The 27,935-nt window shown below is 36.3% G+C and overlaps 1 protein-coding gene across 1 annotated transcript in view; it reads right to left on the reverse strand.

Annotated features, from left to right (window-relative positions):
* Positions 1-27,935, reverse strand: part of Rnf17 (ring finger protein 17) — a 108,393-nt gene that overhangs the window by 71,535 nt on the left and 8,923 nt on the right. Inside the window, 6 exon segments of the mRNA XM_013012382.1 lie at positions 604-775; positions 12,029-12,129; positions 14,036-14,116; positions 15,400-15,508; positions 19,073-19,161; positions 26,945-27,131. Of these exon segments, the coding sequence (XP_012867836.1) occupies positions 604-775; positions 12,029-12,129; positions 14,036-14,116; positions 15,400-15,508; positions 19,073-19,161; positions 26,945-27,131 (739 nt within the window).

The following is a 27,935-nucleotide window of genomic DNA, read 5'->3' on the forward strand; positions in this document are numbered from 1 at the left end:
AGAAAACTGACTAATATAAAACCTACTTTCACCTCGGTGTCATCCAACTGGCCCTCAGATCACATATTGCACCATTTCCTTAGTGGCAATAAAAACAAAGACCAAATTTAATAGTTTGTCCCAGAATTCAAATATACAAAAACTCTATAAATGTGAACATAATGATCCCTGAGTTATGATAGTTTACCTTATGATTTTTCAAATTTACATGAGTGTAAAAGCAATATAATCAGCAGAAACCATACTGTGATTTTTGAATTTGGATCTTTTCCCTGGGCTATTGATATGTGTTATGACCCCCATTCACAATGCTGGGCTGTCGCAAAGAACCCTTTAATTGTGAGAATAACCAACCTATACTCTACAGTGTACTGTGTTGCTGTTATATTTGGTTTAGTTATGTTAAATATCCTTTTGACTTAATGGTATTTTCAACTTACAATGGGTTTCTTGAGACACACTCTATCGTAAGTCATGAAGTATCTACATAGGTTACAGTAGTCTGGAAAACAAATTTTTCATTAAGTCCTAAATGCTGTACTCAAAAGTTTATGAAATGAGCTCCCACTGAACTAATTTAACATCATGAACTATTAAAATTACCTGAGTGAGGTCACAGTATGTTCTCAGAGAAGGTGCTGATTTCAATTCTCTTGCTATTTTCATAGCTGCATCCAAATCATTTTTTTTCTCTTCAAGGTAGTTTTTAGTCAATACTAAATTTGATAAATAATCATCTGTAGTTCTTACAAGTTCTTCACACAAGATCTTTTTCCTTTAAGACATGAAAGTTATTTTGCAGTGTTTTGTAAACATATGTATAAATATGTATTTATAATGGCTAAATAGTATTTGAAATAGTAATATCATTAGTTAATAAATTAAAATGGTTAAATGAGTCATATTAACTAAGTAGTAACTGAAAGCAATTTCAGTAAATTATCACATGGTATTTTCACTTGATCATTGAACAGAACTGTTTTATAGTTTAAATCCATGTATTCATAATTAGAGAAACACCAAATTTGTAAAGTAATACAGTTGTATTACAAGTAATTGTCACTGAATTAGAGGTAAATGTAACTCTAGGCAATTATACATAACATCAAGAAAAATGCTGATTCTATTTATCCTGTTTGCTATGCTTTGCTTTGCTTGGCTGTGTGTGTGTTTCTTAAGTCCCATTACTGAGTCTTGAACTCAGGGCCTCTCACTTGCTCTTAGATTTTTTTTTCCCCTCACAGTTGTATGGCTAGAGCTCTACCACTTGAGCAACATCTCTACTTCTGGAGAGAAGAGTCTCTCAGATTTGTCTTCCTAGATTGGCTTTAAACATCTATCCTCACATCTCGGCCACCTGAAAAGCTATCATATCATAGGACATAAGCCACTGGGTCTATCCTAAAGTTTCTTATTCCTTTACAGATACACATCTGTAATCACATTTTACAAAGATTTACTTTTGAGGCTGGGAAGGTGGCTCAGTGGTAGAGCGCATGCTTTGCATGCCAGAGGCCCTGGGTTCGATTCCTCAGCACCACATAAGCAAAAAGAAAAAAGCCCGAAGTGGCGCTGTGGCTCAAGTGGTAGAGTGCTAGCCTTGAGTTGAAGAGCTGAGAGACAGCACCCAGGCCCAGAGTTCAGGCCCCGTGACCGGACCCAAAAAAACAAAGATTTACTTTTGATTTTAAAATTTCCATTAGCCAATATTTATTAAATAGATTTAATGAGATTTAAAAACAGATATCACCATATCTGAACTTAAGATTCCAACTGTAATTGCTAAAATATTCCTTTAGAAAGGTTATATACTGTTACAGCATTACTTCTAACTAAAAATCTTTTCTGTAACATATGGAATTACTTTAACACAGAAATTAATCTATATTGAAAACTAAATTCAAAATGTTCATTTACCATACAAAACTAGCTAATACAATCTTGCAGGAACTCTGTAAAACAGTCAATGATTATATGAACTAAGAAAAGGTCTGGTGGAAGTGCAGCCTGACTTGGATGCAATGCTACTGTGATAAACCCTGGGTTCAGCCAACCACCTGGGGACCAAGAGCCTCACAGTGCTGCAGCCATGCTTCCTAGAGTTACCAATCAGCTTCTTCGAAGAATCATGAAATAACACTATGTACTGCTTCCTCTAGTGTTCCTGTCATTCCTGATGTGGCTCCCTGTGTCACAGAACTGTAAAAATGAACTCTGTACTTGTGATGTGAGCAAATGTCTCATTCAGACAAGTGTTAACATCACAGCATCTCAATATGACTAAACTCTAAGCCTTCCCTTACCGCTCTCAACAACATCTGATTCCAGAAAACCACATCCCAACAGAGTATCAAACCATAGGCCAGTTAATCTACCAACCTATTAGAGCACAGCCTCCCCCCACCAAATTAAAACCAAAAGGGTTTCTAAAAGGGCAGACAAAACTAAAGAAACAAGAAAAATGGCAAGTCAAGAAGCTTAATTCCCACAGAAATAACCAGGCAATAGAGCAAACATTCAAGGACATAGAAGACAGTTCTCAAAATGCTTTAAAAAGATTGCTGATAAATATGATTAATGAGAAAACAAAGAACAAGACAAGAACATGATATTGGCAGAGAAAATGCCCCTTACCAGAGAACCAGATAAATATAGTGAGAGAAGAATAGGCACATCCCTAAGAAGGCAGATAACTTGGCAAGAGTTAGAAAACACTTTACAGTCCTAACTCTCAATACTAATGGACTTAACTCTCCAATTAACAACATAAGATTGGCTAGTGGGATTTAAAAGCATGACCCATCCATCTTCTGTCTACAAGAAACACATCTTATTGACAAAAACATTCTCAAAGTGAAAAGCTGGAATAAAATTTTTCAAGAAAATGTCCCCCATAAGCAGGCTGGAGTAGCTATAATAATATCAGATAAAATAGACTTCAAACTAAAATTAGTAAGAAGGGAAAAAAGGACATTACCTACTGATAAAGGGAACTTTCCTAAAGGAGATAACAATTCCATACACCAAATGCTGGAGCACCCACTTCATTAAATAACTGCTACTTAACCTAAAAATATACATAGATTCAAATACAGTGATTGTTGGTGAATTCAACACATCACTGTCACCCCTGGATAGATGATCATCCAGGCAAAAATTAATCAAAGAAACGTAAGTCACAGACCAGCTAGATTTCACAGATATCTACAGAATATTTCACCCATTAGTATTAGAATATACATTCTCCTCTGCAGTCCATGGAACATTCTCCAAACTAGATCATATTTTAGGTCACAAAGCAAATCTGCAAATTCAAAACAAGTGAAATTATTCCTTGTATCCTGTCAACCATAACCATAATGGAATAAAATTAGAACTCAACAGCAAAGTCATCACAGAAAATTCTCTAACTCAGGGAGAGTAACCTACACATTGCTGAATGACCAGTCGTTCATTGAAGAGATTAGAATTAAAACTCAAACATTTATGGAATTTAACAAAAATGAACATGGAAGATACCAGCTCCTCTGGGACACAGCAAAGACAGTACTCAGAGGAAAATTTATAGCTCTGAGTGCCTACATCAACAAATTAGAGAAATTTCAATTCCACATTTTAATGATGCACTTCAAGCTCTTTGAAAAACAAAGAACAAGCCAAACCCCAAACCAATAGATGGAAATAATAAAAATTAAGTCAGATATAAATGAATTATAGATGTAAAAAAACACAGAATCAACAAAACAAAGTTGGTTATTTGGAAAGAATTAACAAAATTGACAGAAACTTAGTAAATCTGACCAAAAAATTATATAGAACCTTCACAAATAAATAAAATTAAGAGACAAAAATGGGAACATCATGATAGAAACAAGCAAATTCAGAATGTAAGGGAATACTTTGCAAACCTTTTTGCCAATAAACTGGAGAATCTGTAACAAATGGAAGAATTCCTAGTGAATAGTTATACCTCAATTGAACCAAGAAGATTTAAACCAACTAGATGGGCCATAACAAGTAATGAAACTGAAATGGCAATAAATGACCTCCTATCCAAGAAAAACCCAGGACCAGATGAATTCTCAGCTGAATTTTCTAAGTCCTTCAAATAAAAACTCACGGCAATACTTCTCAAACTCTTCAATGAAACTGAAAGAGAACGATCATTACCAAACTCATTCTATGAAGCTAGTATAACCTACATCCCCAAACCAGATAGGGACTCATCAAAAAAACAGAATTATTGATCCATCTCTTTGATGAACATTGATGCAAAAACTTCTCAATAAAATTCTGGCCAATCTAATTCAACAACTAACCAAAAAAAAATCATACACTATGATCAAATGGGTTTTATTCCAGGGATGAAAAGCAGATTCAATATACATAAGTCAATGTACTTAAATACATCAACAGAAGCAAGTACAAGAACCACATGATCATCTCAATAGATACACAAAAAGAATTAAGACAAGATTCGACGCCCTTTTATGAAAAGCACTCTGGAGAAGCTAGGAATCCATGGAACTTTCCTCAATATAATAATTACACTTAATGGTGAAAATTTAAAACCATTTTCTCTAAAGTCAGGAATGAGACAAGGATGTCCACTCTCTCCACTCCTCTTCAATATAGTACTGGAATTCTTAGCAAGACCAATAAGGTGAGAAATAAATATAAAGGGGATCCGAACAGTGATCCTGTATTTAAAGAACCCTGTAGATTCCTTCCCCAAATTGCTTGAACTGATCCAAAACTTTGGCAAAGTAGTAGAATATAAAATTGATCCATAAAAATCAGTAGTTTTTCTGTATGCTAACAATGAGAAGAGTGAAGCTGAAACTAGGAAAGCAAATCCATGTGTAATAGCCTCAAAAAATACCTGGTAATTAACCAAAGATGTGAAGGACCTCTATGAAGAAAACTTTAAAAATCTGAACAAAGAAACTGAAGCAGCTTTGAGGAAATGGAAAAACCTTCCAGGCTCCTGGATTGGAAGGATTAACATTGTAAAAATGGCCATAGTGCCCAAAGCTATTTACAAATTTAATGCAATACCCATCAAAATCCCAACATTCTTCAGTATCATAGAAAAAGCAATCTGAAAATTCATATAGAATAATAAAAGACCCTTAATAGCAAAAACAATCCTTAGTAGGAAAAAGTGTTGGAGGAATATCAATATCAAATTTCAAACTATTACAAAGCCATAGTAATAAAAACATCTTGGTACTGGCACAAGTATAGGCCTGAGGACAAATGGAACCAAATAGAAGACCCAGAAATAAACCCTCAGACCTACAGCCATCTAATATTTGATAAGGGAGCCAAAAACACAGAATGGAAGAAAAACAGCCTTTCAACAAATAGTGTTGGCAGAATTGGCTATACACATGCAGAAAATTGAAGCTAGATCCTTATATCTCACCCTGCACCAGAATCAATTCAAAATGGATCAAAGACTTCCATATAAGATCAGACACCATGGAAATATTACAGGAAGGGGTAGGGAAAACACTAGCGCTCCTAGGCACAGGTCAAAACTTGCTAAGATCCAGAATTACATTAGAAAAAAAGAAATACTGGATAAATGGGATTGCATTAAACTGAAGAGTTTTCTTCACAGCTAGCAAGACAGCACACAGAACGGGATTTCTAGTGATATATCAGAAAAGGACTTCATACCTAAAATATGGAGCTAAAAAAATAGAGCTCAAAAAATTAAGCCCCCCAAAATAAACCCTCAAAGAAACAACAACCCAATGAATACATGGGCTAAAGACTTAAAGAGACTTCTAAGAAGAAGAATGGTTACTAGAATAAGAAATGTTCAAAATCTCTGGCCATGAAAAATGCAAATCAAAGCAACATTGAGATTGTACCCAGTTAGAATGGTCATTATCAAGAAAACTCATTATCAAGAAAACTAACAATACAGATGCTGGCAGGGATGTGGCCAACAAGGAACTCTACTACACTATTGGTGGGAACGTGAACTTGTTCAACCACTTTGGAAAGAAGGATGAAGGGTCCTCAAAAGACTAGAGACAGAGCTTCCCTGTGACCCAGCAATTCTACTCCTGGGCATTTATCCTAAAGACCACAAACAAGGCTACACTAAAGCTACCATCACTGTTCATTGCAGCATTGTTTACCATAGCCAAGATATGGAATTAATCCAGACACCCCTCAGTAGATGAATAGATCAATGGATCAAGAAAAAGTGGTATATATATATATATATATATATATATATATATATATATATGATGAAATTCTATGCTTCCATCAGAAAGAATGATTTTGCACCATTCATAAGGAAGTAGAAGGACTTGGAAAAATTGTATTTAGTGAAGTAAGCTAGACCCAAAGAAACAAGGCTGCATGGTTTTACTCATTTGTTGTAACTAGAAAGTTTCTATAAATGTACAAGAAAACACACTACTTGGTTAAAAATGAAAAATTCACTTGAACAAGATAAATGATAGAAACTTTATACATTCACACAGTGAAACCGAAGAAGGATATTCTTAGAAGTGAAACACAAAGGTTCAATAGCTATGGGAATATGATCATATAAAATGTTTATCGAAATGAACTCCAAGAAATGGAAACAAGATGTTTTGTGCTATTTTGCTTCTTATTTTTCCTCTTTGTCATTTTTTTAAAATTTCTGTACCTTTTGTCTTGTATGAAACTTTGGTTGGTTTTGAGAAGGGTAAGGGCAACACAGAAATAGTGTGACAAAGGGTAAACAGATGCAGTAATGATATTCACTAGATACTATGTTGCAAATGAACTATACAACTTGCTGGAATGGGGATGGGAGGGAAAAACTGGGAGGAAATGAGGGAAGAGGTGACACTGTTAAAAAATGTACTCATTACCTGACTTATATAACGGTAACCCCTCTGTACATCACCTTTACAATAACAATGTTTTATTGTGAAAGTACCATACAGAGGGATTACAATTACATGGGCAAGATAATGAGTACATTTCTTATCAAGCATTGTTGCCTCCTCCTGTTTCCCCTTCCCATCCCTTCCCATCTCCTCCCTCCCTCCAACACCCCCCCCCTCAAAGTTGTAAAGTTCATTTTTCGACATAACGATTTGTATATCTCATTGTTGCAATGGGTCTACTTGTATCCTTATTTAAATTTTAAAAAATTTTTTTAAAGAAAATGCTCAAGACTGCCAAAAAAAAAAAGAAAAGAAAAGAAAATGCTCAAAACAAGACATACACTCATGGGTCATGCCTATAATCCTAGCTACTCAGGAGGCTAAGATCTAAGGATCACAGTTTGAAGTCATCCAGAGTAAGAAAAGTCCTTGAGACTCTTATCTCCAATTAGCCACCTAAAAATGGAAGTGGAGCCCGACGCTGGTGGCTCACGTCTGTAATCCTAGCTACTGAGGAGGCTGAGATCTGAGGATCATAGTTCAAAGCCAGCCTGGGCAGAAAAGTCCGTGAGACTCTTATTGCCAATTAACCACAAGAAAACTGGAAGTGGTGCTGTGGCTCAAGCGGGAGAGCGCTTGCCTTGAGCTGAAGAGCACAGGGATAGCGCCCAAGCCCAGAGTTCAAGTCCCATGATCAACCAAAAAAAAACCCAAAAAACAAAAAAACAGAAGTGGAGTTATGTCTCAATGTGGTAGAATGCTAGCCTTGAGCAAAAAAAGCTCAAGGACAGCAGCCAGATCCTGAGTTCAAGCACCATTACAAAACAAAAACAAAACAAGGGCCACAATCAAAATGGCAAGAAATTCAATGGCATTTTTACTTGTCTCCTTCTTCAGTCTGTTAGGAGTAGACAGTTGCTACCTGATTGCCAACGTTTTAACAGGTGTGGCACTGCCTGAAAGGACTGGTATTTGTTTTAGGTGTCAGGCAGGGAAGAACAGTAAGTACTGCTCAGAAAAGGCAGGGCAGATGCCTGGGCAAGAGATTACATGTAAAGACACACCTGAAGCCTCAGAGAAGCTTGAAAAAAACTCACTGCAAAACTGCAAATGTCAAAGTCACTTTGTATACAGGGTAATTTTAAAAGCAGTGTTTATTGCAAATAGGGAAACCATGGGACCATGTTTCTTTGGGCCTGGCTTACTTCACTTAATGGAATTTTTTCCAAGTCTTTCCATTTCCTAACAAATGGGGTAATGTCATTCTTTCTGATGGCAGCATAGAATTCCATTGTGCATATATATCACATTTTCTTGATCCATTCATTTAGTATATGTCTGAGACAAGCAGAAAAGGTCAGATGAGATGATGTTAAGCAAAATAAAACCCAAGATAAGGACACAAGTGGTTTTTTTTTTCTTGTTATTGTTTCTAACGTATTTATAAGGTGCCACGTGATTTTTTTGTTGCTTTGTATGTCCCTCCCCCAGGGTATAACCCCTGTTTTCACTGCATTTGATGTTGGTATAATTTGGGGAGGGGAAGGGAAAAATTGTTTAAATAGGGATACAGGTTGACCCACTGCAACATGAGATGTACAAGATGCTATGTCAAAAAATGAACTTTACAATTTAGTTGTGGGGGGGTGTAGCCATGGAGATGGGAGAGAAGGGATGGTGGGGGAAAAAGAAAGGAGGAGGCAACAATGCTTGATAAGAAATGTAGTCATTGGGGCTGGGAAAGTAGCTCAGGGGTAGAGTGCTTGCCTTGCATTCATGAGGCCCTGGGTTCGATTCCTCAGCACCACATAAGCAGAAAAAAAAAGCCAGAAGTGGTGCTGTGGCTCAAGTGGTAGAGTGCTAGCCTTGAGCTGAAGAGCTGAGGGACAGCACCCAGGCCCAGAGTTCAGGCCCCATGACCAGACCCCCCCCAAAAAATGTACTCATTATCTTGCTCATGTAACTGTAACCCCTCTGTATTTTTGCAATAAAAAACTTATTTTAAAACAAAGCTGTATTTAGGTCCAGAAAGACACATGCTCAGGCACACATGAGAAAAGGCCAGGTGAAGTGGCTCAGACAATAAGTCCAACCATTCAGGAGGCACAGATGGAGACAATGGAAGTTTTAGGCTAGCTTGGGCAAAAGTGAGGTGCCATCTTAATCAACAAGCCCAATGTTGTGATCTATCACCAAAATCCATTCTATTTGGAAGGCTGAAAGGAAGAGGATCAAAGTCCCAGGGTGATCTGTGCAAAAACTGCAGCAACTTATTTGAAATTAACTACAGAAAATGGAAGAAGGGAAAGGGAAGGGAAAGAGAGGAGGAGGAAGAGGGGGAGGAAGAGGGGGAGGAAGAAGGGGAGGGAGAGGGGGAGGAAAAAGGGGAGGGAGAGGGGGAGGAAAAAGGAGAGGAAGGGGGAGTAATAAGGGAAAGACAAATGGAGGAAAAGTGCTATGTTGAAAAGGAACTTCACAACTTAGTGGGGGAGGGAGGAGTTGGGGAGGAAGGGATGGTAGGGGAAAAACAAAGTAACAATGCTAAATAGGAAATGTATTCATTACCGTACTCATATAACTGTAACCCCTCTGTACAGTATCTTTATAATAAAAAATATATACCAAAAAAATGCTTGAGGACAGAGGGGAAGGACTATGGGCAATCGTAAGGGCATGAGCAAGGCTTGGGAGCATGGCTTAAGTTGTAAGAGCACCTGCTTAGCAAGTCCAAGGCCCTGAGTTCCAATTCAGTACCACTAAAAAAAAAGCAAAGCAAAGATCTGAGAATACATTAAGCCTTCACTTTGGGCTAACATAAATAGGCTGAGAGTATGCAGCTATTCAAATGAAGAACCACTTTAGAAAAAAACCCCACACTGTAAAGAGAAGGCTGCTAGTTTTCCAATGTCCAAGTTTCAGTACAATCATCACCAGAATACAAAGGAACAAGAATAATAACAAGAACAAATAAGCCCATTTAAAGGAAGAAGCTATGGTGGAAATTTTCCTGAAGAAGCACAGCCATTAGATTTAGTAAAGAGATGCAAAAACATAGTATTAATAATCCCAAAGTTAAAGGAAAAAGTAACAACGAACTGAAAAAATGAGAAAAATGGCATAAAATAATATGTTTTTAATATAGAAAGAAAAAAGGAACCAGACAGACTACATTTTATATTGAAAAGAATAATAACTGAAGCAAAAAAACCCAAACCCAACCTACTAGAGTGGCTCAACTACATATGTGAATAGGCAGAAGAACAATCATCCAGGCATGGTGATGCTTGGGCGTAATCCTAGCACTCTTACCCAGGATTACTGTGGACTTAAAGGTAGCTTGTGCTAGAGGAAACAGGGAGGAGAGAGAAAGGGGGACACATCGGCCAACTTGAAGATACAATCATTGAAATTGCCAGCTGGGAGAGATGAAGGAAGACTGATGGAAGGGATGACATTGATCAAGATGCATTGTACTCATAACTGAGCCCCACAAAAAAAGGTCTTCAAGCTGAAGTGAAGTCCAAGTACCAGACCAAAAAAAAAAGGTAAGGAGCCGGGCACTGTGCCTCACACCTCTCAGCCTCAGAAGTCTGAGATAGGAAAGTGGCGCTGTGGCCTTGAGAGCGTAGGGACAGCGCCCAAGCCCAGAGTTCAAGCCCCACGACAGACAAAAAAAAGAGAAAGAAAAGTCTGAGATATGAGGATTGCAGTTCAAAGCCAGCCCAGACAGGGAAGTTCATGAGACTTATCTCCAATAAATTGTTCTAAAAAAGCTGGAAATGGTGTTGTGGTTCAAATGGTGGAGCACTAGCCTTGAGCAAAAAGCTCAGGGACTTGAGTTCAAGCCCCAGAACTGGGGGGAGGGGGAGAAGGATAATGAAAGAAATTGGAATTTTTGTGTAATACTAGTGGGAAAAGTAAAATGGTACATATAGCCACTGTGGAAAAGTTTAGCAGTTCTTCAGAAAGCTAAAACACAGAATTACCACATGCCACTAACCTGTACCCTTAAAGGTGGTTCGATACCAGGCTCTGGAGCCTCATACCTATAATTCTAGAGGCTGAAACCTGGAGGATTGGCTGTTCAAAACTAACCTAGGTATAAGAGACTATGGCACTCCACCTCCAATTAACAAGCAAAATGCTGTACTGGAAGTATGGCTCAAGTGGTAGAGCACTAGCCTGAGCAAGAAAACTGAGAACACAAGGTCCTGAGTTTAAGCCTTGGTACTGTCACATTTAAAAATGGTTTCAAAGAAATGTAATTATGTCTCAAAGGAAGAAAGTGATTAGAAGTATAAATTTTGTTTATATTTTTCCATTAAAAAGGCAAAAAAGTGACTCCTGTATGTGTGGGGATTAGAGATTAGAAGACTTGAATATTATCACTTGAATGTGTAAATAATTAAAGAATAAATGTAAGGTACTATTAATCTTTCAACCAAGGGCTATAGCTATAACTTTGTGAATAGCACTTACTAAGAAAACCCAACTGTAGGTTTGTTCAATAACAAGTAATTTATGCATTACAGATTAAGCCTATGTGCCAGGCACCATGAGGAGGGTTTTTTTGTTCTTGTTTTGAGACAGGTTTCAAGCCTAGTCTAGTCTTGAACTTGTGATTTTCTGCTTCAGCCTTCAGAGTACTAAGAAAATTAAGTATTTATCTAAAAGGTAAATGGACAAGTAACATTACTATGTACTATTTGAATATGTCACATGTCTTATGAGTCTGTTCCTTGAAATGCCTAATGGAGAGAATCCACAACGTGTTTTAAAATAGTATTTATCAAAGAGCTTTGAAAAAACCAATGATGCCATTTAGTATTGCCTGTCAGAAAGACTTTATGCAAATAAGCACATGAGAAAATGAGACCTATGTAGTAGTAATAATGCTTGTATTGTTTCATATATATTGAATTCTAAAACATAAGCTAGGTTTTGAAAAATGTTTTTCAGTACTAATGGCTTTAAGTAAGTAGTTTACTCTGAAGTCATTTATTTAGCTTTGGGTAGGTAAACAACCAAAAATTTGAAAGTACAAATTGTTTAAAAGTTACTTATTTCAATATGAACAAATGAATAGAATAACAAGTCAACGTTTAAAACTCCAGTTACATTACCTAGAATCAAGAGAAGCAAAAAGCTTATCAAACTGTTTCTCAACAACCTCGATAAGATGATTGGTCTCCTTCTTTGTTTGGCTTTGTGTTTGTTCAAGTACCTGGGAAAATAATTCAAAGATCTAAATTTTGGTACTTTTTCCTTTTTGTAGAAGTTACAGTGTGATTTTGAAAGTTAAAAGCAACTTCTAGACATTTCGAAATTACTGCACAATAGGTGATGCAACAATAAAAAAAATAAGTTAAAGTTCAACTTGGTGTCCTCTACTTACCAGCATGACATCTTTTTGTTATTTTTATTGGTAATCTCTCCCACTAAAATATCCACTGGTGAGATTTTTGAACTCTTTTCATCACATGACATAAGTAATTTTGAACTACTAAATTTCTTTGTGGCAGAATTCTACATATATACATCTAAAGACAACTTAGAAACACTTAAATTAAAATGCTACCTTATTCCACGTTTCTTTGCACTTTTTTAAAAAATTTTAAAACTTGCTTGGGATTAATAACCCTTCTATTTTATACTTTTTTTCTTTCTAGTGCTAGGAATCAAACCCAAAGCCTTGAGCATGTTAGGCAAGTACTCTACCTCTGAGCTACATCACTGGTCTGACTAATGTGTTTTAGAAACAGATGAACTTGGCTGAATTCAGATTTATAGCTGAAAAGGAATTTTGCCCATGAATCATACTGAGTACCACCCTGATTCTGATTTAGATGTTTAGGTGACTTTAGATTTATAGTTGATGCTGGAACAAGTATTAAGACTGTGAGGAAGTTGGGATGGGATAAATCGATTTCTCTTTGAAAAAGAAAGGGGAAGGAGGTAGCCTGTTTGGGACTGAATTGTACCCCTTCCAAATTCAGTTGTTAAAAGTCTTATCCCAGTTCATGTACCAAATTTGTTTTCTTATTACACTAAGTATTTTATTACCTTATAACTGCTTTTCATCACATGTAGCATTCATTTTTTTCCTTCTTCTCAATGTTTTTCTTAGAATTCTGTCCTCTTTTCATATTTCTTTTTGTGGTGCTGATACTGAGACTTGAGTTCAAGGTCTGTGCTCTCATTTAGCTTTCTTACTCACGGCTGGAACTCTACTACTTGACGCTTGCCTTAAGTTCCTTTCATTTCTGTTTAGAAACCTATTTATAGTGACTTTTAGCTAATCAAAATGTCTTGTCCAGTCAGGCATTGGTGGCTTATGCCTATAATCTTGGCTTACTTAGGAGGCTAAGATCTGATGGTGGTTCAAAGCCATCTCAGGCAGCAAATTCTGAGAGGTGTTTTACTTTTTGTCAGTCATGGGGCTTGAACTTAGGGTCTGGGCACTGCCTCTGGGCTCTTTTATTCAAGGCTAGCACTCTACTATTTGAACCATTTCCAGTTTTCTGGTGGTTAACTGGTGTTAAGTATCTCACAGACTTTCCTGCCCAAGCTGGCTTTGAATTGCAATCCTCAGATCTCAGCCTCCTGAGTAGCTAGGATTATAGGCATGAGCCACTGGTGCCTGCTCTGTGAGACTCTTATCTACAATGAACCATCTAAACAAGCCCGAAGTAGAGCTTTGGCTCAAGTTATAGTGTGCTAGCCTTGGGTGAAAAGCTCAAAGACAGCATCCCAGGCCATGAGTTCAAGCCCTATGATCATTGCTGGGTCTTTAAGAGCTTGCTCTTTGTCAGTGACTATCTTTTGCCAGTTAGAAAAGGCTCATAATGACAATGAACAAATATAGAAAGATTATCTGCGATGCTTCTAAGAACAACATTCAGCTCACAGAAAAGTAAACTTCATGGTTCCTTAATAATCTCCAATTTTTTAGGCTCTTAATGAACAACAATGCTACTATCTAATTTTGGCAGTCCACGGGGGGAGTTTTCCATTCTTTTGTATGTTTATTATTAGATTATCAATGCTAAATTCTAACGTCAGTGGTAACACATTCAAATGGATTACAATGCTTCACTTTGTGATGAATCTTAATCATCCAAAATACTTACTTTTATAGAAATATTTAATTGCTCAAAATTACAGCCTGCAATTTTCAATGCTTCATCAATTTCTTCTGTAGTTTTAGTTTCCTAAGAGGGAACCATATACAAAATGTAAAAATAGGTATTTAGAAAATATAATTGTGGGTGGGGGTGGGAGAAAAAAACTGAGAGAAAAGGGGCGACACTGTCCAAAAAGAAATGCACTCTTTACCTGACTTATGTAAGTGTAAACCCCTTTGTACACCGCCTTTATAACAATTACATAAGATAGATGTTCAGATACAATATATTATAGTTACAAAACCTTCAAGCTACCATTTGGGTTATAAGCCCAATACAGAGTCACTGCAAATTCTGAAAACAAGCAACAAAAATGACAATCTTAATCTTCCTTATCTAGAACTACAAACCATTCACATTTCACACCTTTGATTATAGCCTGTTAGATTTTTTTCTAAAAAGATTTTCAACCTACCTACATGTATCTATATGTATACTTTTATGACCATATATATAGAGTGAGCATATTTTTGAATACATGTACGAAACACATACCTTAAAAATATACATATACTTTTTGAATATACACACACTTTTTTAAGCAAGAGCCTCGCTATGTAGTCCAGGTTAGCCTTAACTTGTGTTTCTCCTGCCTCAGTTGCTCACCATATCTGACCTTTAACTATTTGGGGGAATATGCTTTGTATCCATTTTTTAAACTAAAAATTATCTTAGACACACCATATCAATTAATGTACACATACGAAAATTATAGTGGCTCTGTGAAGATTTAAACTGGAACTAAAATAAACCAAGATTAAGAGCTATTCCACTTTCCCAACTCCTTAATAATCATAACAAAAACTTCCAAGTTATTCATTTGCATTTTAGAGTCTGTTGTATTTCTAATCTCAAATTAATATAGTATGAACATTTATCAGGAACAGGTAAAATTCACTCTCCAGTAACAATGATATCAACAACAAATGCAATTAAGCCTTTAGACTGCCATTAGGATAACTGCAAAACTACATTTAGAATTTAGAAACTTGTACTTGGTACATAGTTTTCATAAAATCCGAATTTGGTAACAAGTTTAAAGGGAAGATGATACATTCAAGTAGTTAAAAAAAAAAACAAACAGAAGAGTCAAAGGGCTGCCACAGGAAGAAAAGAGGAATGTTTAAGCATAGGTTAGAATTTGTCCAAGTGGAGAGAAAAACAATGGGCAATGCAAAGAGTTGATTTACCTCTATTCTCCTTAAATGTCCAAGAATCTACAATTACAGAAACCTGGAGAAAAAGTAAAGCTACCAAAGATAGAGCCAAATGTTTGATTCATTGTACTTCATGATCACCATTTTTCATACCGATATCATGGCTGAGTTCAAAAAAGTCTTTTGTATGGAGGCTGATTGTTCTACACCAATATTTAGCTGATTATCGGCCTTCTTTATGTCTGGAGAGCAATTCTTTAGCCTGTGAAAAGTCAAGCACATTATCTGAAGTGCTATCAGGAATGTTAACATGTTTAACATGTTTAAATCTGCTTTTTCATTGTCTATCAAAAATTCATATGGCATATACAACAACAGATTTCTGATTATCTTTTAGAGAATTCAAGAATAAATATGCTTTCATATAAACTTAATTTTAATTAGGAATTCAATTTCTTAACCAATTCCTAAACATAATGGCTTGAAGTTATATATTGTATTTTAATGTCATAGTCATCTCTTTAACCTGTTTTGGTGGCAATATCGATAATGAAGTATCTTCAGCTCAATTAAAATAAGACATACACACAAAATAAAATACCAAAATGGGTTTTACATGTATACGGATATGCTTCAATGATTTACAAACACATAATGTTAAATGTTAATTGTAAAGAAAAGTAAATTCTCCTTTCTACAGAAGCCAATTTGCCCAATTTTTATCTTTATATCTTTACTGGCAAGAAAAAGTGTCTGTTAATCATAATCATAAATTAATAAACATATAATTTATGTAAGTATTTTTTCTTATAAAGAGAAATACGAGACCAAATAATTTTAAAACGTTCTATTATTTTTTAAAGTAAATATTTATATTTTTATGTTGTATTTTTGCAACAGAGTCTTATTACTAAGTACCCTGAGCCAGCCTCCAACTCTCCAACTTTCTACACTCTTGCAAGCACAGAGATTACAGGTGTCTAGTACCATTCCTGGTAATATTCATGTTTTGAAATCATATTTGAGTACTTACTCTTATAGAATCCTTATTTAATTTTGATTTCAAAATTTAAAGATGAATCCGTTGAAAAATAATACAATTTAAAAATACATAAACTTTTAAGTCAAATTTCATTAAAAACTAGAATTTTCACTAATTAAATATGCATGGAGAATTTAATTTTAAAAGTGGCAATGTGAAACAAATTTGGAGACTTTCTGGTTAAACTCATCTACTTCTAAAAGTTCTAACACAGGTACTTAGACAAGAGTACTATCTGATTTGTCTTGCATCTTGTTTGTCTTAGGGGAAGCAAAGAAGATTAGATTGGTCTTTATACATACCAACAATTGGCTAGGATAGAGGCTGCATGCCACCTCTGTTGAGGATAAACCTTCTTCCTCTTTAACAGTACTTACTATTTACTGTTTAAACTCAGTCTACGTTACTTAGGGGTCATCTGCTTGACTTTTGCAAGTATTCAATTTGGAAGCCCTATAATTGATTTAAAAATATCTACTGCGGGGCGCTGGTGGCTCACACCTGTAATCGTAGCTACTCAGGAGGCTGAGATCTGAGGATTGCGGTTCAAAGCCAGCCCTGACAGGAAAGTCCGTAAAACTCTTATCTCCAATAAACTACCAGAAAACCGGAAGTGGTGTTGTAGCTCTAGTGGTAGAGCACTTGCCTTGAGCTGAAGAGCTGAGGGACAGTGCTCAGGCCCAGAGTTCAAGCCCCATGACTGACAAAAAAAAGAATCTACTTCATGGTATCAAGACCTATGTCCAATGACTCACAAAGAGCTAGGATTAATAAAGGTTATTCTAATCACTGGCACAAAGCTCATGGAAGAATTTAACTGATGAAATATATTAATATAATTGGCAAGAAGTAGTGCCATTCAATATACCTAAGTTCTTGATCTGGTTCCGTCAATACCAGTGGCCAACCTTAGCTAAGTGATTTTTCAATTCAAAGAACAATAAATCATTCTTCTTTCCCTCCCCGGCTCCTTTTTTTGCCAGTCCTGGGGCTTGAAAACTCAGGGCCTGGGCACTGTCCCTAAGCTTCTTTGTACTCAAGGTTAGCACTCTACCACTTAAGCCACAGCACCAATCTAGCTTTTTCTGAGTAGTTTACTGGAGATAAGAGTCTCATGGACTTTCCAGCCTGGGCTGTCTTCAAACCACTATCTTCAAATCTCAGCCTCCTGAAGTAGGATTACAGGCGTGAAGCACTGGCACCAAGCTCCTCTCTCCTTTTTGTATGCCAACACTGAGGCCTAACTCAGGACCTTGCACTCTCAGCCACACATTTAGTTCCTGTTTTCTGCTAGAAATGAGAGCTTCTAAATTTGTCTTTTCAGTCTGGCTTTAGACGAGATCCTCAGATCTCAGCCTCCTGAGAAACTAGGACTATAGATGTAACCCAGCTTTTTTGATTCCTTTCTAAGCACCTATTTCAGTCTGAAAAGAGAAAAGCTGTGGTCTTCATGTGAAAAGCCAAAAATTCTAGCTTAAAGAGTTTGAGATTTTAATTGGGTAAACAATCAAGAAATAGATATATCACAAAGAAGAGTCTAGAAATGGTAAAGAGACAAAACAGAACAAGAGAATGGTTTGGTAATAACAGAAGACAGGTTATAAAATAGAAGATGTTATGAGAGAATCTGTAAGAGGTAAAATGAATTGCAATGTGAGGAGTTGGGATGCGTCACTTTGTATCTTTTATACAATTAGAAAGTTTCAAATGAGACTGTTCCTTGGAAGATGCTATATTTTTTATTCCCAGTGTAGTAATGACATTAAACATGCATTAAAATACCATCTGTGGTGGAGAACAATGGAAGGGTGACATTGATCAAGATGCTCTGCACTCATAACCTGACTTATAGAATTGTAACCTCTTTGTATAACTATTTAGTAATGAAAAAAATTTTTAAGAGGCCAAGGAAGAGCTCAAGTCCCTCTACTGTCATAAAAAATAAATTACAGAAAGTGGTTCAAGTGGTAGAGTACCAATTTTGAGCGAAAAAGGTTAAGGGGCAGTGCCCAGGCCCTGTGCCAAGCTGTAAGTTCAAGCCCCAATAGCAGCAAAAAAAAAAAGTTACAAAATTAAATTCTACCATTTTGATACCATATTTCAGCCCAGAGCCATCTCTAAAGGTAAATTTAGATTATGTGATTTCAGAAAACCTATGGCAAATATCAAAATACCATGTGTCAAAATACTATGTTTTTATCATCTAACAAACCTGTTACATGATTACAAGATACATGATTACTCTGTATCTTGTACCAGGGATAGAGAAATGGGCCCCAACTATGAAGGGAGAAACAAATATAAACAACTAAATACACTAAAAAGAAGCATAATGGTTGTCTCTAGCCCAGGTACTGTTTTCTTAAAAACAATCTCTATTACTAATTCTAAGAGAACATTAATCTTTACATGTTCCAAATCTTACGAAAAGATGGAAAAATGAATAAAAGAATCCCAAAGTTATGTCCTTTCTATATATCACCACTCTTAAGACCAACAGAAAAATAAGTATTTTTTTCTCTGTCACTTACTTTCATCATTCAGTAAAAGGTTTTTGCTAGTAATGTTTTCTGAACCTCTCATTTGGATGTAGCAAATCTTTTTTTCTTCACTTTAAATAAACTAATGTTGTTTCAGTTCAACTAAAAGCTACCACAAATTATGAATTTATATAACATGGTATACATGATAGATTAGACACACTTATCTAAAAATGACATTTTACCAGTAATTCCAAAATTATTTCAGAAATATTTTGAACTTTAAATGCACACAAGAACATACATTTTGGGTTGTACTTTGTCCATAGAAGAATCTTCTTTACTACCGTCTGTTGGGTAGTATCCTTGTCTTGTATTTACTGTTGTAGCAACCTTGGAACAAAAGATTTAAAAATAAAAATAAGCACAAGGGTATTCAATAAATCCCATTTATTAATAATTCAAACAACTATGTTCAGTGTGCCATTCAAAGATAAAACTGATAACCTTATACATAATGAAATCTCCTTTAAATCAAAGGAAAAAGTATGTATTCAAGATATTTTTACCCCATTTTAATATCTAAAAATCAGTATCCTGTCAAATATTAAAAATAAACTATTTCATTCCTCTACAATTCTAAGGGAAATAAATACCTGTAAAATACTTTAAAATTTACTATAAAAGTATACAATAACATTGTTGCATATTCAAAACTACAAATTTTCTAGAAATAACTAGTATAAACTTTAATAGTAATTTATTGGAGGTCATAAAACAAAAATTTTCCAGGTACTATGGCTTGGTCATAGGGCCTTGTGCTCTTGCTTGTTTTCTTCTGCTCAAGGCTGGTACTACCACTTAACACACCTCCACTTCCAGGAACTGAATAAATAAGGGAATCACGCAGGTTTCTGAAGACTTAATATCCTAAATTGCATCTAATACATTATATAGTTCTATTAAGTTTACATAAGAAAATGTGCTATTTTAAGATGTGGATGTGTGTGTGCTGGTCCTAGGCTGGAACTCAGCCTGGGCATTTAACTGTCCCTGAGCTTTCGTGCTTAAAGCTAGTATTCTACCTATGAGCCATACCTCTACTTCTGGCTTTTTCGGTAGTTATTTGGATATGAGTTTCATAGAGGTGGTTAAGAACTTCAATCCTCTTATCTCAGCCTCATGAGTAGCTAGGATTACAGGCATTAGCCACCAATACCCAGCCTGTCATAAGATTTTTAATGTACAACAATAGAGATTTATCCCTATTTATTTCTATTGACTATTATAAAGCTACTAAAGTTTCACTGGCATAATTAGCAGAATAAAGTCTTTAAAAAGGCTTACCTATGGGAACTTAATATGGACTATAAGTGTCATTTCAATACTAGTGTCCATTCAATTAAGTGGAAGGATTATTAAGTGGTATGGGAAAGTCAGGTGATCATTCTAAAAAATAGCTATACACTCACATTCCAATATATAAAATATAAAAAAGCCAGGCTCTAGTGGTTCATTACTATAATCCTAATTACTCAGTGGATCCTACTTAAGTCTGTGATATTGTTTCTTAAAAAAAAAAAAAAAAAGCTAGCAGCCAGGCGCTGGTGGCTCACGCCTGTAATCCTAGCTACTCAGGAGGCTGAGATCTGAGGATCGCAGTTCAAAGCCAGCCCGGGCAGGAGAGACCGTGAGACTCCTATCTCCAGTAAATCACCAGAAAACCGGAAGTGGCGCTGTAGCTCAAGTGGTAGAGTGCTTGCCTCGAGCTGAAGAGCTGAGGGACAGCGCCCAGGCCCACAGTTCAAGCCCCACGACCGACAAAAAAAAAAAAAAAGCTAGCAAATTTCAGGCCTTAAGACATGGCTTAAGTGAAAAAGAGTTCCAGTCAAAGCTGGGCACTGGTGGCTCATGCCTGAAATGCTAGCTACTCAGGAAGTTGAGATCTGAGGATCATGGTTTGAGGCCAGCCTGGCAGGAAAATCTGTGAGATTCATCTCCAATATCACCACTAGAAAACCAGAAGTGGCTCAAAGTGGTAGAATACTAGCCTTGAACAAAAGAGCTAAGGGACAGAGCCCAGGCCCAAATTCAAACCTACAGTTTCAGTCAGAACAAGACAAACTAACATAAGGCCCTAGGTTTAAACCCCAGTAACACACACAGACACACACACACACAGACACACACACACACACACACAATTAAACACACCTTGAACAACTAAGGTACTGTTTATCAATATAAATACCAAGAAGTGGAAACATGTTTTGGGTGAATAGGCACAGGAATTGGAGTAGGAAGGATAAGTAAATGTAGTCATTATATTCAAGGTACTAATATTATGTAAAAATTAAACTATGTAACTTCAGAGTAAGGACAGGAGGGAGAAAATGGAGAAGAACTAAGGATGGGGTGATACTAAGAAACATTGTACTCATAACCTGACTTATGGAATTGTAACCCCTTTGTACAACTATCTAAGAATAAAATATATATAAAGCAAAAAAGAATAACTTTTAAAAATCTGTAAGTCAGATATATAAAACACTTCATAATTTCAGTAGTAGAACATGAATTACAATTTAAAACAAGTCATTTTTTCTTATCCATCAGATTACTATATGAAAAGAATAGGACAAGTCCAAGCATGGATTTCTTTTGGATCTATAAATGACAACCTTACTGATAACTTTTTTTTTTTTGGTTTGGGAAGGGTTTGAGAAGTGTGAAAAATTATAGTAAAAAAGATTTTAAAGTTAACTAAATGTGTATTCATGAAGGGATTATTATATCAGTTAAGAAAATTATTGCATTTATATGTAAAGGTTTATTATATAGCCATTACAATCTTATAGTGAATGTTGAAAGGCAGTTACTAAATATTAGGAAATTTTAGGAAATATACATTTTTAGTGGGGAACAAAATGTTATTTCACAACTTTGATGTGCTAGCTCTGTGTTATTACCTTAAAGTTTTACTTTTAATAAATCATAATGGACAGTATTTTTAAGCACACTCCCACAAAATTAGGGACTAAACACTAATTATATTAAAATTTCTAATTATAAAATTTACACCTCTAGTTAATCCCCTTTTGGCTTAGCATTTCATAGTACAGCTAGCATATTTGATATGTTTCTTCAAGACAGCTTAAGAAAATATTAAATATAAATGACTGAACAAATTTCAGTTAAAATTACATGAGGCCAGGTTCTGGTGGCTCATACCTATAATCTCCTAGCTACTCAGGTGGGTAAGAGCTGAGGGTCATGGCTTGAAACCAGCCTGGGCAGGAAAGTCCATTTGACTCTTATTTCCAACTAACCACACTTAGGAAAGTTGGAAGTGGAGCTATGACTCAAGTGGTAGAATGCTAGCCTTCAGCACAAAAGCTCAGGACCCTGAATTCAAGCCTTAGGACTTGTAAAACAATTCTATTCCTTACATGTTGTCATTTATATATGGTCATTTTTATTAGTGTCCATTAATTGTACAATAGTTTCATTGTGACATTTTAATACTCATATATACTTTGGTCATATTCAAACGCCTATAATTCTCCCTTATTCCCTTTTCTTTTCTTCCCTTAATCTTTCCTTTCTCAAAATGTCCCTCTTCCACGTTCACATCTTTTTTCCTCCTCTACATTCCAAATTTAATAAATGTTTTGTCTATTGGTCTGACTTAATTATATGCTTTACAAGGCTTTACATCCAACATCATAGGATTATGATTTTTTCTACTTTATAGGTTGCAGATTTTATGTAGTAGTATTTCTCATGGGATTTTAAGAATATGTGTTGTCTATTGGTCGAAAGAATTATCTTTTACTCTCATAATCAGATTTAAAAAAAGGAAAAATCAGAGATGTTAGCATGATCCTATCACAGAACAAAAGCTGCCATTTTGTTGTATAAAGTTAGAGTGCTTATTATTAATCATTAATATAATAAACAAGAAGGTCATCAAAAAACATATAACTAGAAAAAATAAAGATTGGCTGACAGATCCACATTTACCAAACCCGAGCAACAAAAGTATTTCTATTAATCTTGAACTTCTGGCTCAAGTTTGAAATAAATAGTACTACCTCGGAAGTGGCACTGTGGCTCAAGTGGTAGAGTGCAAGCCTTGAGCAAAAGAAGCTCAGGGACAGTGACCAGGCCCTGAGTACAAGGCGCAGGACTGGCAAAAAAGCATATATATAGTACCACCTAGTTAAGCATTCCACATTAAAGATCCATTACAAATAAATCATATGCAAAAGTTTCTAAATCTCACTTTTTAGAGGACACGTATCATGCAAAATCAATTACATTCCTTAAATTTAGATTGTTAACTAATTTGGACTAGATTCTTCTGCTTTTCTCTATACTATATTCTCAAAATAAAAATCTAATCATTACGTATCATTCCCTAAGAATCTAAACTTTAAAAAGAGTAAACAAAGTCAAGCAAAGGCTCATACCTTTTACTCACAGCTACTCAGGAGGCAAAGATCAGTGGATACCAAGGCCAGCCTGGAAGACTCCCTTTTCAACAGTGTTTTGCATTTGTGATCTTATATTGAGGTCTAAGACTGGTCGCAGACAGAAATAGGGGATCCTATACTAAGACTAACTAAAGTAAAAGAGGGCTAAGATTGGTCCAAGTGGTAGAGCACCTGCCTAAAAGCCCAAGTCCTCCAGTCAAACCCTAGTCAGTCTCTCTCTCTCTCTCTTACACACTTACACACACACACACACACACACACAAATCAGGACTTACAATAAGAATGGAAACAATTTCAAAGTTTCTTGAACGACTTTTAAATAGTGACCAGCAAGTGCATTTGAATAATCTAGATAATAGTTACATGCCAAACACCTGGAGTTGGAGTGGAGAAGGGAAGAATAAGCCCACTTCCCACAGAGCTAGAATAAAACTAGTCAAAATAGTAAAACAGACTTACCAAAACGCTAAAATAAAAACCTTGATCTAGCCGGGCGCTGGTGGCTCACGCCTGTAATCCTAGCTACTCAGGAGGCTGAGATCTGAGGATCGCAGTTCTAAGCCAGCCCGGGCAGGAAAGACCATGAGACTCCTATCTCCAATAAACCACCAGAAAAGCAGAAGCGGCGCTGTAGCTCAAGTGGTAGAGTGCTCGCCTTGAGCTGAAGAGCTGAGGGACAGCACCCAGGCCCAGAGTTCAAGCCCCACGACTGACAAAAAAAAACCTGGATCTATAAATAGAAACTGATTTTATCTGAAGCCTTTAAGAAATATGATTTGCAAGCACGAAACATGAAACCATCTGGCACAAAAGGCAAAATTTACTTTTTGAACATCAGAACAGGATGGACATGAGCAGAGATGGTCCCAGAGGCTTTCTTCTTCCTTTTAGCTTATTCTTCCCTCACCACAACATTGAATCTGTCAGGGGCTACCATCACAATTACAGGAGGGCTTTCTCTTAAGTATTTAACCTGTTACATCTGAGGAACCCCATGTTATAAAAAGGGAAGGATATAGGAATTTCCCAAAACAAAAGGTGTAACCTGTAATTTCAAAATAGACATCTAAAATGTACATTTTTGTTGTCATTAAAACTTAAAAAAAAAACAAAATAGAATGTGTGCATGTTTAGGCTGACTTTGTCTGAAGGTGTAGGGAACTTGCCTAACAAGTTCAGGGCTTTGAATTAACAAAAAAAAAAACACAAGAAACAAAGAAACATTTCATAAATTACAGTATTTTATTTTTTCTATGTCTACCCTGCAAACCAATTAATCTACAACTAAATAATGAAGGGTTATTTTTAGTGGTTGGGAAGATTGTAGAGAACTTTTATATTATTCTTTATATCATATTCAATTCTTATGGGCCTACTAGAGCAGGTGTTATCTCTATTACAAATGAGGACACTGACAAAACAAGAACAGTATTCTAGGTCTTATGCCTCCATATTGTCTACTGTATTGGCATGGAAAGCAATTGTTTGTAGTTTACAGACAAAGAACTGAGAGACAAAGTCAACTTTCCAGGAACAAATTAACAACATTTATATTTGTAATAAATGCAAATCTATCTAGTTAATTTTTAAAGCATTTTTTGGTTGTGGTGGCAGCACCAAAGTTTGAACTCAGGGACTCAAACTTGCTAGGCAGATACTCTACCACTGAGTCAGACCTTCAGCACTGGTTATTTTGGACATAGTCTCAATTTATTATTATTTTTTATTGTAAAAATGTTGTACAGAGGGGTTACAGTTACGTGAGTAAGGTAATGAGTACATTTCATAGCCAGCATTGTTACCTCCTCCTTTATTTTCCCCCTACCATCACTTCCCTCCCCACCTCCTCCCACCCCTCCACAGCCTTGAATTTTGCTTGGGGGCATAATGCCTGTGACATAATACCTATTTTAGGCTTCTTGGTGTAAGCAGAATAACAAGTATGCATCCCTGCACCTGCTCTCAGTTGAAAAGGAATCTTGAGAATTTTTCTGCCCAGGCTAGCCTTAAACTTTGATTTTCCCAATCTCAAATACATGTATAAGATACTATGCCTTGCTAATTTTGTTGTTGTGTTGGTCGTGGGGCTTGAATTCAAGGCCTAGGTGCTGTCCCTGGACTTTTACACTCAAGGATAGCACTCTACCACTTTGGATCCACAGTGCCACTTCTGGTTTTCTGGTGCTTAACTGGAGATAAGAGTCTCATGGACTTTCTTCCAACTGTGGTCCTCAGATCTCAGGCTACTGAGTAGCTAGGATTATAGGCATGAGCCAGTGGTGCCCAGCTTAATTTTTTTTCTTGTTGGTCATGGGGTTTGAACTCAAGACCAGGGTACTTACTGTCCCTTAGCTCTTGTGCTTAAGGATATCACTCTGAGCCATAGCACCACTTCTAGTTTTCTGGTGGTTAATTGGAAATAAGTCTCACAAGGACTTTTCAGCCTGGGCTGGCTTCAAACTGTGATCCTCAAATCCCAGCCTCCTAACTAGCTAGGATTACAGGTGTGAGTTGGGCAAGGTGGCTCATGCCTGTAAATCTTAGCTACATAGGGGGTAGCAATTGAGAGGACAGAATTTCCAGGTCAGCCAAGGTAAAATGTCAATGAGACCTCCATCTCAACCAACAGTCAAGGTATGGTGGTATGCACTTTGGAATCCTAGCTACTAGAATACATAGGTAGGATAATCAGGTCTGAGGCTAGCTCCAGACAAAAACACAAGAACTTATCTGGAAAAACAATTGAAAAAGGGTAGGAATGTGGCTCAAATGGCAGAGTGCCTTCCTAGCAAGCTTAAGGCCCAGAGTTCAAACCCAAGTACACACAAAAAGACTCCAAACTCCAAATAATGGATTATTAACTTGTTCTCATTCTTACTGGTCAATACATTTTAGTGCTCATGAAAGTATTTGTATTTAGTATCTCTGAAGTAAATATTAACATTAGGCAGTTGTCTTGTTTCCTGTTTTTTTTTCTTTTCAACAGTGAAATGTGTTATTTTTTTACTTGCTATTATAGGGGTGATATACAGAGAGATTATAGTTACATATGTCAGGTAAATGAGCACATTTCTTTTTGGACAGTGTTACCCCTCTTAGTTTGTTTTTAATAGTATGACATTTCTACAAATGTAAATTTGATGATACAGAAAGATTGCAAGAGAAGGGCTCAAAACCGGCTTTTATAGACTTGGTGTGGAAAAGACAGATAGGAATAAGGTTTCTGAAAGGAGTATGTTCCATTGAAATAAGGTAATTTTTCCACATAGGAGTGTAGAGTCAAAATGTGTACATGATATGACCTCAATTTTTTGGTTAAAAGTTTACTGAAGTTTATATATATATATATATATATTATATATATATATATAATTGTAAAGATACTGTACAGAGAGGTTACAATTACATCAGCAAGGTAATGAGTACATTTCCTATCAAGTATTGTTACCCCCTCCTTTGTTTTTCCCCTACTATCCCTTTCCTCCCCACTTTGAGATGTTCTAAAATGTATGGGAAAACTTTTATCTTGTTAGGCTACTTTGCTTAGAGACTGAACCACCAAATCTACTGAACAACCAAAGTGCTACTCTAGTTAGGTTCTAACTAGAAGAAATATTTTACTTAATACTTTTACCTTTAAAATTAGGCTGTAATATTCAATATGAAAAATGACAACTTACCTCACAATCAGGACATTTAACTGTGCTGTATTCTTCAGTTACTAACAAGCACAGTTCACAAAAAGCATGTCCACACTGAAGATCATGGTGGCGACCTGTTGATGAAATTCTATCATCAATTAAACTTTTCCACAGCTTGTGAATATGAATTGCGGGTAATGATCTTAGGACAAATTCCCAAAGAATTCTATTTTCCAGGAAAAGATACCTAGTTTAGTTAGAAATATGTGACTTTTTGGGTTTTGTGTGTGTGTGCTTGTTTTGGTGCTTAAACTCAGGGGCTACCAGGCACAGTCCCTGAGGGTTTTTCTGGGGTTTTTTTGCTCCAGGTTAGTGTTCTACCACTTAAGCCACACTCTACCCACCTGAGCCATGGCTCCATTTCTGGCTTTTTTGGGGGGAGAGGGAGTGGTTAATTGGAGACAGTCTCAAGACTTTCTTCCTGGGCTCCCTTTGAACCATGTTTCTCAAGTCAGCATGAGCCACCAGCACTTGAAAGAAATAGATTAATTTTAAACAGAAAATTCAAAGAGAAAGCTACAAGTCAGCAGGAAGAGGAAAAGTCAACAAGCAAATCAGGCAGAGCTCTGCAGATTATTATTGATTCAGAGTTATTTTGTATCTGTACTACTATGAATTTGCCATATTTTATAATCTTACGACGTGCTCTAACATATTTCATCTACTTTTGTAAGTATCATAACTAAGTAGGTTGAGATTATTATATCCATCTTAAAGATGAGAAAACAGGGGCTGGGAAGGTAGCTCAATGGTAGAGTGCTTGCCTTGCATACATGAGGCCCTGGGTTCGATTTCTCAGCACCACATAAGCAGAAAAAGCTGGAAGTGGTGCTGTGGCTCAAATGGTAGAGTGCAAGCCTTGAGCTGAAGAGCTGAGAGACAGTGTCAGGTCCAGAGTTCAGGCCCCATGACCAGCAAAAAGAGAGAGGAGAGGGAGAGAGGAGAGGGAGAGAGGAGAGGGAGAGAGGAG

This window comes from Dipodomys ordii, unplaced genomic scaffold, assembly GCF_000151885.1.
Source record: "Dipodomys ordii isolate 6190 unplaced genomic scaffold, Dord_2.0 Scaffold1, whole genome shotgun sequence".
Taxonomy (NCBI): domain Eukaryota; kingdom Metazoa; phylum Chordata; class Mammalia; order Rodentia; family Heteromyidae; genus Dipodomys; species Dipodomys ordii.